The sequence below is a fragment of the Protopterus annectens genome, chromosome 5.part1, assembly GCF_019279795.1.
Source record: "Protopterus annectens isolate FY-2018-M chromosome 5.part1, PAN1.0, whole genome shotgun sequence".
In the NCBI taxonomy this organism is placed as follows: domain Eukaryota; kingdom Metazoa; phylum Chordata; order Ceratodontiformes; family Protopteridae; genus Protopterus; species Protopterus annectens.
Genome location: NC_056736.1, coordinates 604529109 through 604545338, shown reverse-complemented (window position 1 = coordinate 604545338; position 16230 = coordinate 604529109). Strand labels below are relative to the sequence as shown.

The following is a 16230-nucleotide window of genomic DNA, read 5'->3' as shown; positions in this document are numbered from 1 at the left end:
CAAAAGATTCACCGAAGAAGTCCTCGGCGAATTCTGCCCGGCGCCTGAGAGTGCGCTTATTAAAGCAGGCACAGGCAGCACAAGCCGAGACGTCGTGGTCTGGGCCCAGGCAAGGAAGGCAGAGAGAATGGAAGTCCTTATGAGGTATTTGTTTACCACAAGACAAACAATTATTAACTTTCTCAATTTGTTCTGACATCGGCTGAGGCAAGAATAAATGTTCCCACGGGTACTTAGCTTTTAGATGACTTCGGTACTGAAAACACAGGAGCTGACCGACCGGCACTTGCGAACTGCTTCTGCTTTGGGCACCGCGCGCCAAGAAAGACTGAAGAAGATGGCGTCGGCCGATGCCTTTATACTCCAGCCATTGTGACGTCGGAGAGGAGGCGACACTAGCCGACGCCGGACCCAGACTTTGGAATTCGGCCGACCGAGGGCTGCCTGAGGCAGGACAACCCATATGTTATGACTGCAGTTGCATTCTTGAAGGACATCAGCAAATGGGCTTGGGGGTTCCATTTGAATAAGGTCGTAGTACCTCTTTTGTACCTCAATAATTTCTGAGGATTTCCATTTAAAGTGATCCATTGTCATGTTATTTGTCTCACTAAAGTTCAAGTCTTCAGCTGGGGAGTCCGGGTGCACAGACTCTTCCTCTAGGGATCAGTATCCCAAGGGCGAGGAAAGTTGTGAATTGTAAGAAAGACTCCTCAGGGGAATCTGAAAGAACTTTCTCTTCCCTAGTCACTGTCAGAAGGTGGGGGTCTAGGGCTCAAGAGAGGTGGAACCATTAACAGCAGTGATACACCTCAGTGCCATAAAGGCACTGAAAAGGCTTTGACTGAAAGCCTGCTAATCAGGCATGCTTTCTGCAGAGAAAGAAATGTGTTTCCTCTTTTCTCTTCTTTTAAGAATGCCTGTAGACGTCTGTCTAGTAACCAAAGATTGCAAGAGCTCGGACGGCTCAGACAGTTCCTCAGAAAATGCAGGTTCCCCCCACCAGTGTCAGATACCGGTGCCGGAATAACCTCTGCAGATGTATTCCTGCCTAGGGATTGTGTGGCATCCCGAGAGGTCCCCGCGACCTACTGAGTAGCGGATCCAGGTCCAGATCCAGGAACCAGGCCTATGTTGGCCACAGGCTGGGGATCAGCTGGAAGAGGTTCAGCAGTAGACTACGGTCATAAGGTTCTGGTCGTCTTTTTTTGGCAGTTCTGCAGAGATGTCTGAGGAACCCTCCATCCGTAACATAAACTACTTCAGACGTTGGTTTTTCAAGATAAAGACTGAACATATGCAAGCGATTATACAATGTTTTAGGCACGTACGCCTGTAAACCAGGCAGGCTTTATGGTCGTGCGACAGAAAAGGCACTTATCGTGGGTATCCTTATGAGGGATTTGTTAGCCGTACTGACACTTACCTTTTCTGGATGGCATGAACAAGCAATACTAAATTTTAGAAGGACTGAAAAGGTCCCCAATGGGGTACTTGTCTGATAAACGAATCCAACATTAGCAGTAGCAGAAACACCTGGCGTACGACTGACGGCTGAAAAGTTCTGAGGGCTGGTGCATGCCGACATCACCTTTATGACCCATGAAATCTCGCCTACGTCAGATGTCTCATGCACCACAGAGGGACTGAAAGCTTTTGGATACCGGCCATACGTACTCAAGACTGAAGGGTAAAACCCCATATGCAGAATACTGCACAACATGGGAATAAGACATCCATAACGCATTTTTAGTTATGCCCGCAACCTAAAGGGCAACATCCAACACTGTGCAGAATCAGTTGTAAATGGCATCACCTAGCTGGAAGACATGGCAAATCTGATTGCCGACAAACTCAACTGAAATTTCACATGCTCAATTTTCTCCCAAGAAATACCCTCCCCAGTACACCACCACCAATCATCACCAAAGAACAAGTAGCCACTGTGCTCTCTAAAGCTAAAAGCAAGGCTTCAATGGGGACTGACAATATACTAGGTTGTCTCAAACAGCTTAAATCAGGACTTATTAGGTCCATTAGGATGTCTGTTTAACTGCAGTCTCCAGACTGGCTTTGTCCTGATAGAGTTAAGGACAGCATAAATCCCTCTGCATAAAGGGGGACCATCTACTGATCAAGGAAATTACAGACCCATTAGTTTGACTAGTCTTTAATGCAAGGCCATGGAAAGAATAATCATGGACCTGACATAGCAGAACTTAAAATACTGGACCTGACCCAATCTGGCTTTGTTAAGGGAAGGTCATGTCTACTGAATCTAGTGGATTCCTTTGAGAAAATCATGAAGGCCATGGATGAGGATAAAACAGTACCTACTGCGTACCTCGACCTGGCTAAGGCATGTAACAATTCCCCACTCAGGTATTATAAATAAACTCACAAAACTGTGCATAAATTCCTATGTCACCAGATGGACAGCCAATTAACTCAAGGACAGGACACATATTAAAGTGGTTGAATCCAGATCCAGCAAAAGGCCAGTTACTAGTGGTGTGCCACAGGGTTCAGTACCGGGAACACTCTTGTTCAGAATATACTCCTTGGAAGTCGAGGCAAATGTGGAAGGCCTTTGGATGACAAAGTTTGCATATGACTGCAAGCTGGTGGCAATCAATGAATCCCCCAAAACTGCAGATATCCTTTGGGAGGGTATAGATCAGACAAATGATTGTGCCAAAATCATGGTCTAAAACTTAATATAAAAAAATGCATTATGACACCCTTTGTGAAGTCAAATATACCTGCAAATCATATCAATGGCAAACCCCTTAGAGCTGACCCAAAGGTAAGAGATCTCAGTACACAGATAGACAGTAGCCTGAACTTTAACTGCCAAGTGTCCAGAGTGGTGAGGAAATCCTTTTATGTGGCACAACTTATAAGTAAAGGTATGTCATCCAGATTCAAGGGAATTATAGTCTTGCTGTACTCAGCCCTCATTAGACCAATTACTGAGCACAGCACTCTACTTGGCACGTACTTCACTGGACACAAAGCAGCTGGAGTGACTTTAGAAGTTCCTCACAAAGAAAATACAGGGTGTAAACAACATCAACTATGTGGATTGACTAAAAGCCCTATCCCCATTACTCTGGTACCTTCCAACTATCAAATGGGTGATCTATACCTGATCTACAAGGCACTCAAATCCAGCCCTGATGGAGCTGCTACACATCCATATATTAAACAGCAAAAGGGTCACCCGATCTAGGGATCTAAACTGAGTCACTGACTAAAAAAAAATATGCTGGAGAGAGAGAGAGATGCGTGTCTCAGAGATTGTCTCACCTTTGGAACAGGCTTCCTATTCATATTAAACAGAGCCCTTCCCTGGCCCTCTTCAAACGCAGTTTAGATCAATGAATGGAGAATCTCAAATTCACACTTCGAGTACTGCCTACGCCCCCTTAGAGACAGGGGTATTCTGTAAGATACTCATTGCACAAGCACAAATTCATGCCATTCTCTTGCCTCTAGGGGCCATATATTGGGTAAAATCGGGTTATATTGGCAAGGCTTGTAAGGGCCCTTAAGCCGTTAGCCTAGCAATCTCCTATAAACCTAAGAGAAAGGAACATTAATATTCAGATGGCCTAGCAAAGGATAATTTTAGTGCCAAGACATGCCACAATAACCAGGCAATTTCATATATTCATCTGATGGTGCTTACACAAGTACTTTTAAGTCCCAGACAGGCCTAATTGTGTGTATCCTGATGATGGCAAACTCAATGTATTGGTGTTGTAAAGGATAGAAAATAGCTACTGCATTACATACTTTTGGACCAGTTCAACTTAATACTGAATTTCAAAAGTGCTGTGATCTTTTACGGCCAGGATAAATAGTTTTATTCCCGCCCCTGCTCTTGAATGGGCATATATCAGAGAAAGGTGCAGCTCTGTCCAGAACTTCAGCATGGTTTAAAATGTGGTAGGCTATATGGTAGCCTACCTCAGCTGCCACTGAAAGGTCTCAGCAAGATCCTCATTTGGCCCAGACTCGGACATGTTTTTAAAAATTATCCAGTGCCTGGGTTCACCAGAGAAGACTGGAACTTGTACAGCAATATTAACAGTTGAGGGCTCTAGGCCCTAGTGAAAGATAGGTGTATACTCTTACCTTGTTTGCCCAAAGCTTCAGACTCCTTGCTTAACAAAGCAAACTTCTACTTTTCCCAGACCTACATGCTCATTGCATTCATAACTAGTCAACTAAGCATACATTCCAGGAGACCACTGAGGAGCCAAGCCCAATTCCCCTTACTGACCCACAGCACTGTCTGGCTAACCGACTTTCTTAAGACTTGTACAGTAGCAAATGGATGATGAAAAGAACTACATCCCAGACTACAGAAAATAGCTTAACTGCTCTTAGCCTAGATCCTCTGTGGTAACTTCTGGAAAAAAAGATACTTAAAAGCATTCAGCTTGAATAAGGATTCACTCCATTCAGCTGGGGGCTTGGAGAATGTTTCTACCTTCTTAGCATACCTCTCAACTGTACAGATTTTCGCAGACTGTCCAGATTTTTGCTTCATATTTTTGGTTGGTTTCTCATAAAATTGTGGTTTTCTGGCAAATCATCAGCAAATCATTAAGGAATGGAGTCTGAAAATAATGACAGATATTTGAGTCGCAAACTTCATACTTTTAGAAAATATATGCCAATGCAAAACCTGTTATTCTATCAACTTTCTAAGTTAGTAAAAGCAATATTTAAATATTGTCCCTTTTTTGAGTTTTGTTGCCCCCCCCCCATTATTTTTGACTTTGTCCAGATTTCTTACTTTAAGAGGTTAAGTGGTATGCTTCTTACAGAAATGTGTGAGTAAGGGATGAAGAACCTCCTGGTTTTTACAATGCCATTCTATGGTTGGGCTCACCCAGGATTCTTCTGGTTTATTCCCCAGATACACAGAAAGATAATTCTGAGGAGATGACAAAAGGGTACAAAGCCACTCCTTTATGGATTTCATGTACCTTAAGGTATCTAAACAGCAGTCACTTGGACAGTCACTGTCTTGATACTTCTAGACAATGGCCTCCAAATCTACTCATGGAACTCAGACAGAAAGGGATTCCTTACTCCACACCAATGTCTCCAGACCTATGGTCCACTGCTGAGCATGTGAATGATGCATGGAAACTTATGACTGCCAAAGGTGACTAGCAAGGGACAGCGTCCTGATCAGGGTCTAATCCTGCCATTAGAACCAAGTTCCCTAATGGCACATTCTCACACTCATGACTCAAGCTTCTACCAAATATCTATTTTTTATTTATTTGTCATTTGTTAACCAGGTTAGTCCAGCTGAGACAATTTTTGTCTCAAGTGAGATTTAACTGGAATAGTCCAACTGAAACAAACATCTGTTTGATGTCTAAGTTTTAGCATGTGAATCCCAGTGCTGTATGACACAATGATATCCCCCCTCACACACACACATCAGCTTTACAGGCTGGCTTGGGTGAACTTACAAGAAGTGAGACCTTTGTAACACATTCTCCCAAGTCTTGGAGAGGGTGACTCATGGGGCCACTTCCTGGGATCAGACTAGTCAGCCTAAGGCATCAACCAATAAACTACAGACTGGACACTCTTCCACATGCAGCAGGAGGCAGGTCACACCTCTTCTGACCTCTTCTTCCTACACAAAGGGAAAGGACTGATGTGGCATCAAACAATAAGAAGGTGAGGATGAGCTCGGTACCTATAAAGACATTTTACACACGGACTTGCCTCCAGAACAGTTAGGAAAGGTCCTATTCTCCATGCGTCAGTTCTTGTGGCAATGCACCTTCCTATGCCTGGGCTGTGTGGAGCATCTTCCTCTTTGTCCTTAGAAAGTGATCTCAGCCCCACTTCTTACTGGGTTACAAGACAGACTAAAACTTGCAAAGCCTGGCACCAAGTAGTAGGGTTGACCTAAACACTTGAAGCTGCACTTGATGTCAAGCTCCTCCCATAAGCTATAAAGACACCACCAATGTGAGTCTTGACTGGTGATGTGACTGTAACATAGGCACAGAGGTTTACAACACATTTTAACACTACTCCCAGGAGTTCAAGCAGCAAAACAGGATTGACTGGCTTTAGAATAAGGCATGTTTATGCATTTGGTGCATAATGCTAAAGTAAGCAAGGGAAAGAAATGCATATGCCACCGAGCTAAGGACCCTCCAAGAAGGTTTGCCAGCTTAGGACCCTCCAAGACGGTTTGCCAGCTTCCAGTACATACAGGAACGAAAACAACTAAGGTCCCACATCAAGAGCAGCCCTGGATATTAGATCAAATACCTCACATGTTGGCAATCAGAAAATAGAAACCACAGTAAGAATTTATGAAACTACATAAAAATGATAACACACCAAGGACCTAAAAGTAAAAATTACAGCTACAGCAGAACAGGCTCTCTCTCCATACACAACTTATTAATGATGTCAAAACTTTGCTAAACAAACAAAACACACAACCTTTTAAGCTGACTCAAGTTTCTCTCTCTAAACATATTTAATACTGAATAAGCCTCATAAATGTAACCTACACAGTCTGTACTGACAAAATATATGGTACAGACACAAAATAAAATCTGTTATATGGCAATAACCTGTTGTTTTCTAGCATTTTTTGACAGTACATCCCATTTTGACAGTAAATCACATTATATTACACTTGATGCAGCAAAATCCAAACATCTGGTATAGTTACGGCAAAGAGAAGACACAAAACGGACTCACGATCTGATATGTGGGAAGTCTTCTTCAATTTTGTGCCCAGTATTTTTGAAAATCTGAAGGGCAGCCTCGGCAACTTTTTCATCATCCATTTTTAAACATTGCAGGAGAGACTCAAAGGTTTCTGCAGAACGGAATGCAATTGGATGAGTGAATGATAACACCTGAAAGGAAACAAAAATCAGTCACAGAATAAGAAAACATCAGTCAGAGGCAAAGTATAGCTACAATGCTACATAATATAATTTTATACAATGTATCAAAATTTTACTGGAAATTATACAACACTTAGCCAGGATAAGTTTAAAAGCAATATCAATGATGCACTGCCTAATACACGTAGCTAAAGAACATTAACAAAATGTCCATTAAATAAGCTGGCAGGTACATCTTATCACACTTCTTCCATGAATACAGCCTCAAAACTGCTACATATGACCCGATTATAGCATTCAACAGCACTGCATTTGGCACGGCACTCCAAATGTACATTCTCAAACACTGTTGGTCCAGTATGGCTTTAAACAGCTTCAATCTGCACTCTTGCTGGCTACAACCAATGAGCCAGAGACTTCCTGTGCATAGTCAGTGTCATAACAGACCAGTAGCAGACGTGCCTAGACCGTGCAGCAGTGTGTTTATGATTACAGTCAAGTTTGTTTAAGGCATTTTAAAGTGGGCAAAGTGATGCAAACATATTTTTGTAGGACAAAACTGAATGTAAACTCTCCCTTCAACACTGGAGTACTTGTTCTATTGTTCAAAAGTTAATCAGATCAATTACATAGTTTGGAAATGGCTGTAGTGAAAAGTCTGTGGTGTTTGGCAAAGGTGTCCAGCACAGACGAAGATGCTGCAGCAAAAATTTCATCCACATTAGAATATCTGCAAGTACCCTTGTAGAGGTCTAGCTGGTTGGGATTCGTTCTGTGAAGTACATGTAAAAGCAAAACTATTGGAAAGCCATCTAGAAAAGGTTGCCTTAGAAACCTTTCATCCTCATTTGTTAGGAGCAAAGGAAATGAAAGCACAGCTGTATTAGGGACTTAACCAAAACTGCAGATGTTCGAGTAAATTACTGCTGCAGTACCAAGTCTTGGGGATTCCTACCTTCAGGTGCCTTTAGATGGCATGAATATTTTACTCATTTATTTAATGTTTGTTTATCGAGAAACTCTGACTCGGACAGAGCCCAATTTCAGTGGAGGCCCGGGGAGAAATGTCTAGACATATGTCTTTGCATTGTGTGAGGAAACCGGAGCAGGGAGGACATCCAGACTCCACACAGAATGCACTCCAGCCAGAATACCAGAGAAATTTTTCCCATTCCTTAGCAAGCGGACACCCTCCCTACCTGAAGTCAGTTATGTAAAGCAGTTAAACTGGCAGCATCTTCAGGTATTTCTTGCCCAAGGACCAAGGGTCCACCTGTCCTGTAAGCTCACCCAAAAAACCCTGCTCTAGAGAAAATAGCTATGGGTGGCAGGGGAGAATGGAAAGGGGACTGTTGATGGACAAAGTATGGCCCTCCAAGCCTAGGAAGACATCAGAAGATAAAAGTAGTGATAGATGGGAAGGGAAAAGGTATCAACAGTGACCTGCTTTTAACATCTACAATTATGCGATGTTCCTAACACAAATATACTATGTTGAGTACAGTCACTATTATAGTATTCAGTCTTGGGAAGAAAGTGTGTAGTTGGTAAGAGTTTGCAGCTGATGAGATAAGGCTCTGCAAAATGGCAGATGCCAAGCCAGCTCTGTCTCTAAAGACACCATCAAGGTTGCACTGTTTTACAAAGGTATGCATGAAATACAAAGTAGCTGCTTACAGAGAAAACTGAGTTGAGACCCTTTTTAAAAAGACTGGTGGTTGCGTTGGCCCTGGTTGAAGGAGCCCTAAAGGGCAATGAAATTTGTTTGCCATGACAATGGCAGCAGAAAACACTACAGCTGGTAATCCATTTTATATGCTTAGCTTACTCATAAGCACCCTTCCTTGTGCTCTGAGGAGGAAACCAGGAATTGGCCTGGCTTGCTAAGAACATTTGTTCTACGAATGTACAGCCTCTGTTGTCTGTGAATATCCAAACAATAGATGATGTTTTCCCCCTCTTTTGGTGGAGTTTGGAAAGAAGCCTGGAAGGAGATTGGCCTGATAGAGAGTTCTGATATAACCTTATGCATGACAGGTGACAGGAATGGTTCTGAGGGTAACACTGTCTTTACGGAAGATCAGGAAAGCCTCCTTGCATGAGTGCTTGAAGCTCAGAAAATATGTCCATCTAAAGTCAAAGCTAGTAGAAAAGTTATTTTCCAAGACAGCATTTTGAAGGCTGCAGAGGCAGTTGGTTTTCAGTGGGACACAGTGAGCTTCTCCACACACAAGTTTTGTTTGTCTTTGCTGACCATGAAAGTCAGACTGGGTAGAGCACATTTTCAGCTGAGGCCTGGGAGGAAAAGCTCCGCCAGAGTATATTTACATTAGCAACTGATTTAGCTCTACATAAAAAAAAAAAAAAAAAAAAGTTACATTTCACAGAAAAAATAAACAGTTGCAATATGTGCAAGTCTATACAGTTGTAGTAGCTCTAAATTCTTGCAGGAAGTAAATGGATTTAGAAAGAGGAAGACAAAACATTGTGAAGTTTAGTGTTCTTGCATTTCAGTACAGAAATGTTGTGAAGTGTTCAAGAGATGTAATGACGAGCGAAGTTATAAAATTATGTAGGAGAGATGATATTAGTACTGTAGAGGACAATGGTAACCGCATTTGAGTTACAGAATTAGTTCCATCAAGGCTGCCTATTCCAAACTGGTGTATAGAAGGTTTATCATTTGGGTATACAATGAATGCTTAAGAGGGTTAGGGCAGTTGGAAAAAGAGAAAGATGATTAGCAATGTTTAAGAGAGGAGTGTGAAGAGGGATGTACTGATTCAAGTGCAGGAGGGAAAGTTGTTAGAGGTGTACTGATCCAAGTACGACAGCAAAAAGTTAGCGATGGGTAATAAGCTTGTGCTTTAACCACAGGACTCAACCTGGTGACGAACATGTGCATGACAAGGACTGAATTGTCTGAGCTGGATTTCACAGCCTGGAAGTTTGTTCATCATCGTTACTTGTGTAGGGACAATGTCCTAGAGTATGGAGATGTAACAGGAGTAGACCAAGTTCCATGATGAATTATTTGCTTTACTACTGCTTAGTAGAAAATTTTCACCAAAAACAGAGAGTTTTTTGTGGGAGTATAGTGCAACAGTATATTTTTTAATAAGGGGAAAGTTTTCAAGACAATACTGCAGTTTGCATGCTGTAGCCTTTAGCTGTTTTAGGTTTGGCAATGACGGGTTCATTGCCTACTACTGCTAGCAAATGAAGCTACTTTATTGTAAATGGAGGCTAGTTTGGATTTTTGAAAAATGCTTAGGTTACAAAAGAAAGGTGAGGTGGATAAGTGGGATGGAAGAAAATAGGATGAGGCTAGGGTTTTTCTTGCTGGATCTGAAAGGTATATTTGGCCCTGTAAAGGAAGCCAAGTTTCTGGAGGGTCTTTTTAATTGCCCAAAGAATATGGATATGAAATGTAAGACTGTCATCTATTACAAAGCCCAATAATTTAGTATGTAGTGAACCGCAATATTAGCATTATCTTGCAGAGGTAATAAAAAGCTAGTTTTTGACAGAGATAATTGTAAGGTTCCAAAGAAGGGATGGAGTATTTCCTAGGAAATCTGAGATAAAAATTTCCCTTGAAATGTTTCATGTGAAGATGCGTGTATTGGTGGGGGGCATAGGCAGGTATGTAGAAATTAGAGACATGTAACTCACTAGAGGAAAATGCCACACCAAATTTGTATAGTGAGGCTAGATATTTCAGAATTTGTAGTAAAGTCACTGTCTTAGGAAGCAATCTCTTTCTGTCAAACAGAAAATATTTTCCACTTCACAAAATATGAATTCTTATTACATGGCTTTCCGGCTTCTCTCAGAAAGTACAGCTGTGTACACTTAACATAAATGTAGATGTTTGAACGTATTCACTGTTGTAGTCATCACAGTTGGGTTATCTGCTTGCAGTAGCCCTCAGTTGGCCTGATTATCAAAGTCTTGGGTCCTGCGTCAGTTGCTGTCTCATCTTCCATGACGTCAGGTAGTCAGGGGTATAAAGCATGGAGCCGACGCCATTACATCAGTTTTTCTTGCCCCCCATGCCAAGTGCCCCCATAATGGCAAGCAATTATATACAAGGTTACACCTGAAACAAAAAAGCAAATACACTAAAAAGCTTTAAGCACAGTAAATAAGAATACAGGTATAGTCAATAGAAGTCAGGGGGTTGGAGGTAGGGTAATCAGGACTGCAACAGTGAATACACTCTAACATCTACATTTATGGTAAGTGTACACAACTGTACTATGTTCTTCGTGTTTCACTGTTGCAGTCATCACATTTGGGTAGATTCCCAAAGCTAAGGATGGGAGGAGGTAATTAGATAGTGTTAGGACCAGCTATAAGACCCTGCAAGACTGCAGTGGCAAAGCCAGCTCTGGATTTAGAAAAAATTGGCCAAGTGGTAATGCTTGGTGAAGGTATGTACAGAACTCCAGGTAGCAGCTTCTAGGATGTCCCTGGTAGGGACACCTCTGAGAAAGGCTGTAGAGGTAGAAGCAGCCCTAGCTGAATGTGGTCTTATTCCATGTGGGGTTTTCCATGGCTCTTATAGCAGAAATGAATGCAATGGCCTATCTACTTAGAAATGGTTTGTTTTAAAATGGCCTTCCCCTCTGCCCCTGCAGCAAATGCAACCAGCAGCTGTTCAGATTTCATGAGATTTCATGAGAGACTTAGTCCTGGTTCAAGTAAAATCTAAGTTGTCGGAGCACGTCCAAGGAGTGCAGTATTATTTCCCCTTTGTTCTGTGGATTAGAAAAGAAGGTTGGCAAATGAATGGACTGATTAAGTGCCACACTGGATACCACCTTGGGCATGTAGGCGGGATTGGTCCTGAGGGACAACCTGTCAGCATGAACAATGATAAAAGGCTCCACTGCCATGAGGGCCTGTAAATCAGACACCCTTCTTGCTGAAGTGATGGCTAGAAGGAAGGCTGTTTTCCAAGAAAGGAATTTCAACTCTGCATTTGCAGCTGGCTCAAAGGGAGGTAGAGTGAGTTTTCCAATACAAAGTTAAGGTCCCAGGGGCTCTCCTGGTTAGACTTATGTTTTTGGCACCACTGAGGAATTGCTTCAGCAGTGGATGAGAGAAGAGGGGTGGTTCTGTATTGTAATTAGCTGAAATGGCTGAGGCATTAATTTTCATGGAGGAAAAGGAAAGGCCCTTGTGAAGCATCTCAATTAAGTATTGAAGAATATGGGGTAAACTGGGCGCTGCTGCGCCCATCCCCTGAGTGTGGCTCCAGGAATAAAATCTTTTCCATTTTTCAGCATAGGATTTTCTAGTGCTAGGCCTCCTTGCCTCCAGAATGACATCTATCACTTGCTTACTGAGGGATGGCAACGGAGAGATCAGGTAATTAGCCAGGCTGCCAAGTTCAGGGTTTGAAGCTGTGGGTGCAGAATCTGGCCCTCCTGCTGGGGCAGCAGGGCAGGGGTCTGATGCAGGTGCCAAGGTGGCAGCAGTGACACACTGCGCAAGAGGGGGTACCAGTGTTGGCGTGGCCAGTCTGGTGCAATCAGTACTGTCCTTGACTTGTCCTGTTTGATCTTTAGTAGTACCTTGGAGAGGAGAGGCAGAGGGGAAAAGGCATAAACTGATAGGTTTTCCAGGTGAAGGACAGGGCATCCACTTTCCAAGCTTGTTTGTGGGGAGTCCTTGTGCAGAATTTGTCCAATTGGTAATTCTGAGGGGAGGCAAACAGGTTTATTTCTGGGCTCCCCCATTTGTTTCTCAACATGTTGAACATCTTTGGTTCCAGTTTCCACTCGTGTGGGTCCATGAGATTTCTGCTTAGGTCGTCTGCCAGTGTATTTAGCTTTCCTGGCAGGAATGGCGCCTGTAGGTGCACTTGGTAGCTCAAGGCTGTGTTCCACAGAGCCATGGTTAGTCTGCAGAGAGGGCATGAGTGAGTTCCCTCCTGCTCCTTTATGTACCACACAACAGTGGTGTTGTCCGTCTTTACTAATAATTGTCCTGGAAGAATATGGATCTTGAAGGCTGTCAGAGCATTCTGTACAGCTAATATTTCTTTTTGATTGATATGCAGGTGCATTTGATTTGGGTTCCATTTGCCCTGAATGCACTGTCCTGCCAAGTGAGCCCCCCCATGCATAATCTGATGCGTCTGTTAGGGTTTGGGCAGCAGGGGGTAGAGTGAATGGCAGTCCCTTGTTCTGGTGGCAGGCCTCTGCCCACCAAAGGAACTCTATCTGGAGACAAGGTATGATAGGAATCACTGATTCTAGATCCTGAGAATGCTGACAACTTAGGCTTTTTAGATACCTGTAACGCCCATGCCCTGGTCCAGCAATCAAGGAGACTCAATCCTCACCACTGACACTAGAGAGGGCGACTCCTAGAAGAGGAAAGGATAACTAACACACACAGTAAAGTATAATTTCCCTTAAGTGCACACGAGATCACAGTCAGTTAGGGGCTGGTTGCTCCCTTGCTCACCAGGTCCCCAATAGGACTCCCCACTGGCACAGCTATAGGGTCCAGATCTCAACCTAGCTGGGCAAGCTAAAAACCTCCAGTACCCTCTCTGTCCAACCAGTGCTTCGTGTCTCTGCCCAAGTAGCTGACACAGCGCACACACTGAGAAGAGGTTATACAACCACACAGACCCTCCTGGGAAAAGGCTGGCACAGGTTCTCCAGCTGTGCCCCTATTACCCAGACCATACGGTAGTAATCCTGTCACCACCCAGCTAATATTATCAGATACTTAAAGGCCCTTAAAAGGGTGCCCAATTATTACTGTGCAATTTATTATCCAATGGAAGTATGACTCTCAGTCAAGGCTTAATTTGAAGTGACTTAGACAGTAAAATCTGTAAATATGTAATGTACTTTATAGAGGTTAAATTATTCCTATATAAACCAGCCACAGGTAAAGGTTTTAAAATATTTAATAATAAATAATTAAAACACCAGCCAATACTACTACACCACAGCGGTATCTAAGAGTTCAGAGATCACACAGAAACACAAAACAATACAGTAGGACAGGTCTGATGTCAAAGAAAAACACTTAATGTTACTTTCTAATCTTTAGCTGATCTTAAAAGAGAAAACAGTGCTATAATCCTACTTACCTACATAAAGCATAAGCAGTGCTGGGTTAGATGTCCAATATCAAAATGCTACCAGTCTCTCACTGAACAAATGTTTTTAAACACTTACCAACAGCTCTGCTGAGGCCCTCCCAAATTACATCATTTTGACACTTGGGTTTGGAGTTCCCAGGCCATAAACTACATTATTTAGCAAGCTAACACCTGGCTCAGGAGACTACAACAATAAAAGGCATTTCACATATACACACTAGCTGAAACCAGAGCAATAAAGCACCTTCCACATGTAAAATCTGGCCCTTGACTTTAACCTTAAAACAATGGGCCTGAAACCTTCATCCAGACTCACTGGAGCTGACTTGTAAACAAAGATTCATAAAATCTTTTCAGCTTCAAAAAACACATTTGAAATGCTTGGCTTGGTTTTCCTTACAGCAGATGGCAATGTTGCAACAATCTTGAAGTTCACATTTTACAGTGTTTTCTTTCATTTAAAAACACAAGCCTGTATTTTACATTTATTTATACAATTGATAGAATTATGTATCAAATTCTATTTGACTAGGGTGGCAGCCTTCATCCATCTTCCTCCAATCTTCACAATACCATTGTAGTTTCCTCATACGCAGTCTTGCATACAGAATTAGTAGAATGCAAGAGGCCATGAACCCCAGGGCTTGCAGTCTTTTCCTTGCAGATAGCTGGGTCTTTGTAGCCAGTAGTTTGAAGTAGATTGTTAAACGAACTTGCTTCACTGGTGTGAGGTAGGCCATCTGGGAAGTTGTATTCAGGCTTGCTCCCAGGAATACAATTTGTTGGCAGGGTACAAAATGTAATTTCTTTTTGTTTATAGTGTACCCCATAGACGTTAGCAATTTATTTACAAATGCCAGATGATTTAATAGTATGTTCTGGCTTTCTGCCTGAATTAGACAATCGTCCAGGTATGGGTATATTTGAATATTTCTTTTGCCTGCAAAATGCAATGACTGGAGCTATGCACTTTGTGAATACCCTGGGCGCAGTAGATAAGCCAAAGGGCAGTGCAGAGAACTGACAGTGCATGCAGCCTGCTCTGAAGAGTAGGTATCTTCTGCAAGATTACCTTATTGGGATGTGCAGGTAGGATTCCTTTAAATCCAGTGTTGCCAACCAGGCATCTTTGCTTAGCATGGGAAGCAGCTGATGAAGGGTTAGCATCTTGAATTTTGGGATTACCAAAAAAATGTGTTTAGGCTAGACCGGTCCAGGATAGGACGCCAGGAATTGTTTTTTTCTAGGTACCAGGAAAAGTCTTGAGTAGAAACCTTGCCCCCATTCTTCTTCTGGGACAGACTGAATAGCCCTGATGCTTAAAAGAGGGAGAATTTGCTTTTGAGCCTCTGCCCACTGATTTGGTGGTAGGTCTGGCCAACCATTTGGGGTTAAGGAGTGGAAGTGAAATCTATAGCCTTGGGAAACTATATTTAAAACCCATTTGTCCTGGGTAATGAGTTCCCATTTTTTGCATGCATGGCAATCCTTCCCCCCTAAAGGAACAGTCAGTTGAGAAGGGCTTGGAAGATTTAAAGTTAAGTCACTGAGACAGTTTACCATGGGGGGAGTCTTGCTACTCCCTGCTATGGAAGTGGGAGCCCCTCACTGCTCAGGTCTGCAAGTACCTTTGGACTGAAGCCTGGGTGTTCTGCTGGTTCTGGGTTTGGACTGAGAAGGCTTGGAAGAGGCAGGAAAGGACCAATTCTTAGAGGGCCAATGCCTACTAAATCTGGGAGGCTGTACTTACAGGAAATCTTTAACAGTTTGCATAGATTTAGTTTTTTCGCCATCTTTTTAAGTACTTCTGCTTTGCTGTCAAACAGGCAGTCTTGGTTTAAGGGAGCATCCAGTAATTTAGCTTTAGCATGATCTGGCAAAGATTGCTCCTTAAGCCAAGCATGCCTGCTAAGTACAGACCCAGTGACAGCAGCCCTGCAAAATGCCTCTAATGAATCAAAACTACATTGCAAAGTAAGTTTTCCAACTTGTTCAGCAGGATGCATTAAATCCTGTAAATCTTTATTTTCAGCACAGTCAGGAATCAGCATCATTTTCTGTTTAAGCAATCCAATAATATGCTGCTGAAAACATATGAAACTGGTAGTTTAAGGCCCTAATTGCCAAGGCTGCAGAAGTGTACACCTTATTACCCCATCTATCCAGTGCCCTGGAATCTCTATCAGA

The 16230-nt window shown here is 42.7% G+C and overlaps 1 protein-coding gene across 2 annotated transcripts in view; it reads right to left on the bottom strand.

Moving 5' to 3' along the window:
- The window catches only part of PDS5B (PDS5 cohesin associated factor B), a 3703643-nt gene that overhangs the window by 1658891 nt on the left and 2028522 nt on the right, over nt 1–16230 (bottom strand). For both annotated transcript variants that reach the window (XM_044073218.1, XM_044073219.1), the window contains exon 19: nt 6760–6920. In XM_044073218.1, coding sequence (XP_043929153.1) covers nt 6760–6920 — 161 coding nt within the window. The remainder of the gene's footprint in view (nt 1–6759; nt 6921–16230) is intronic.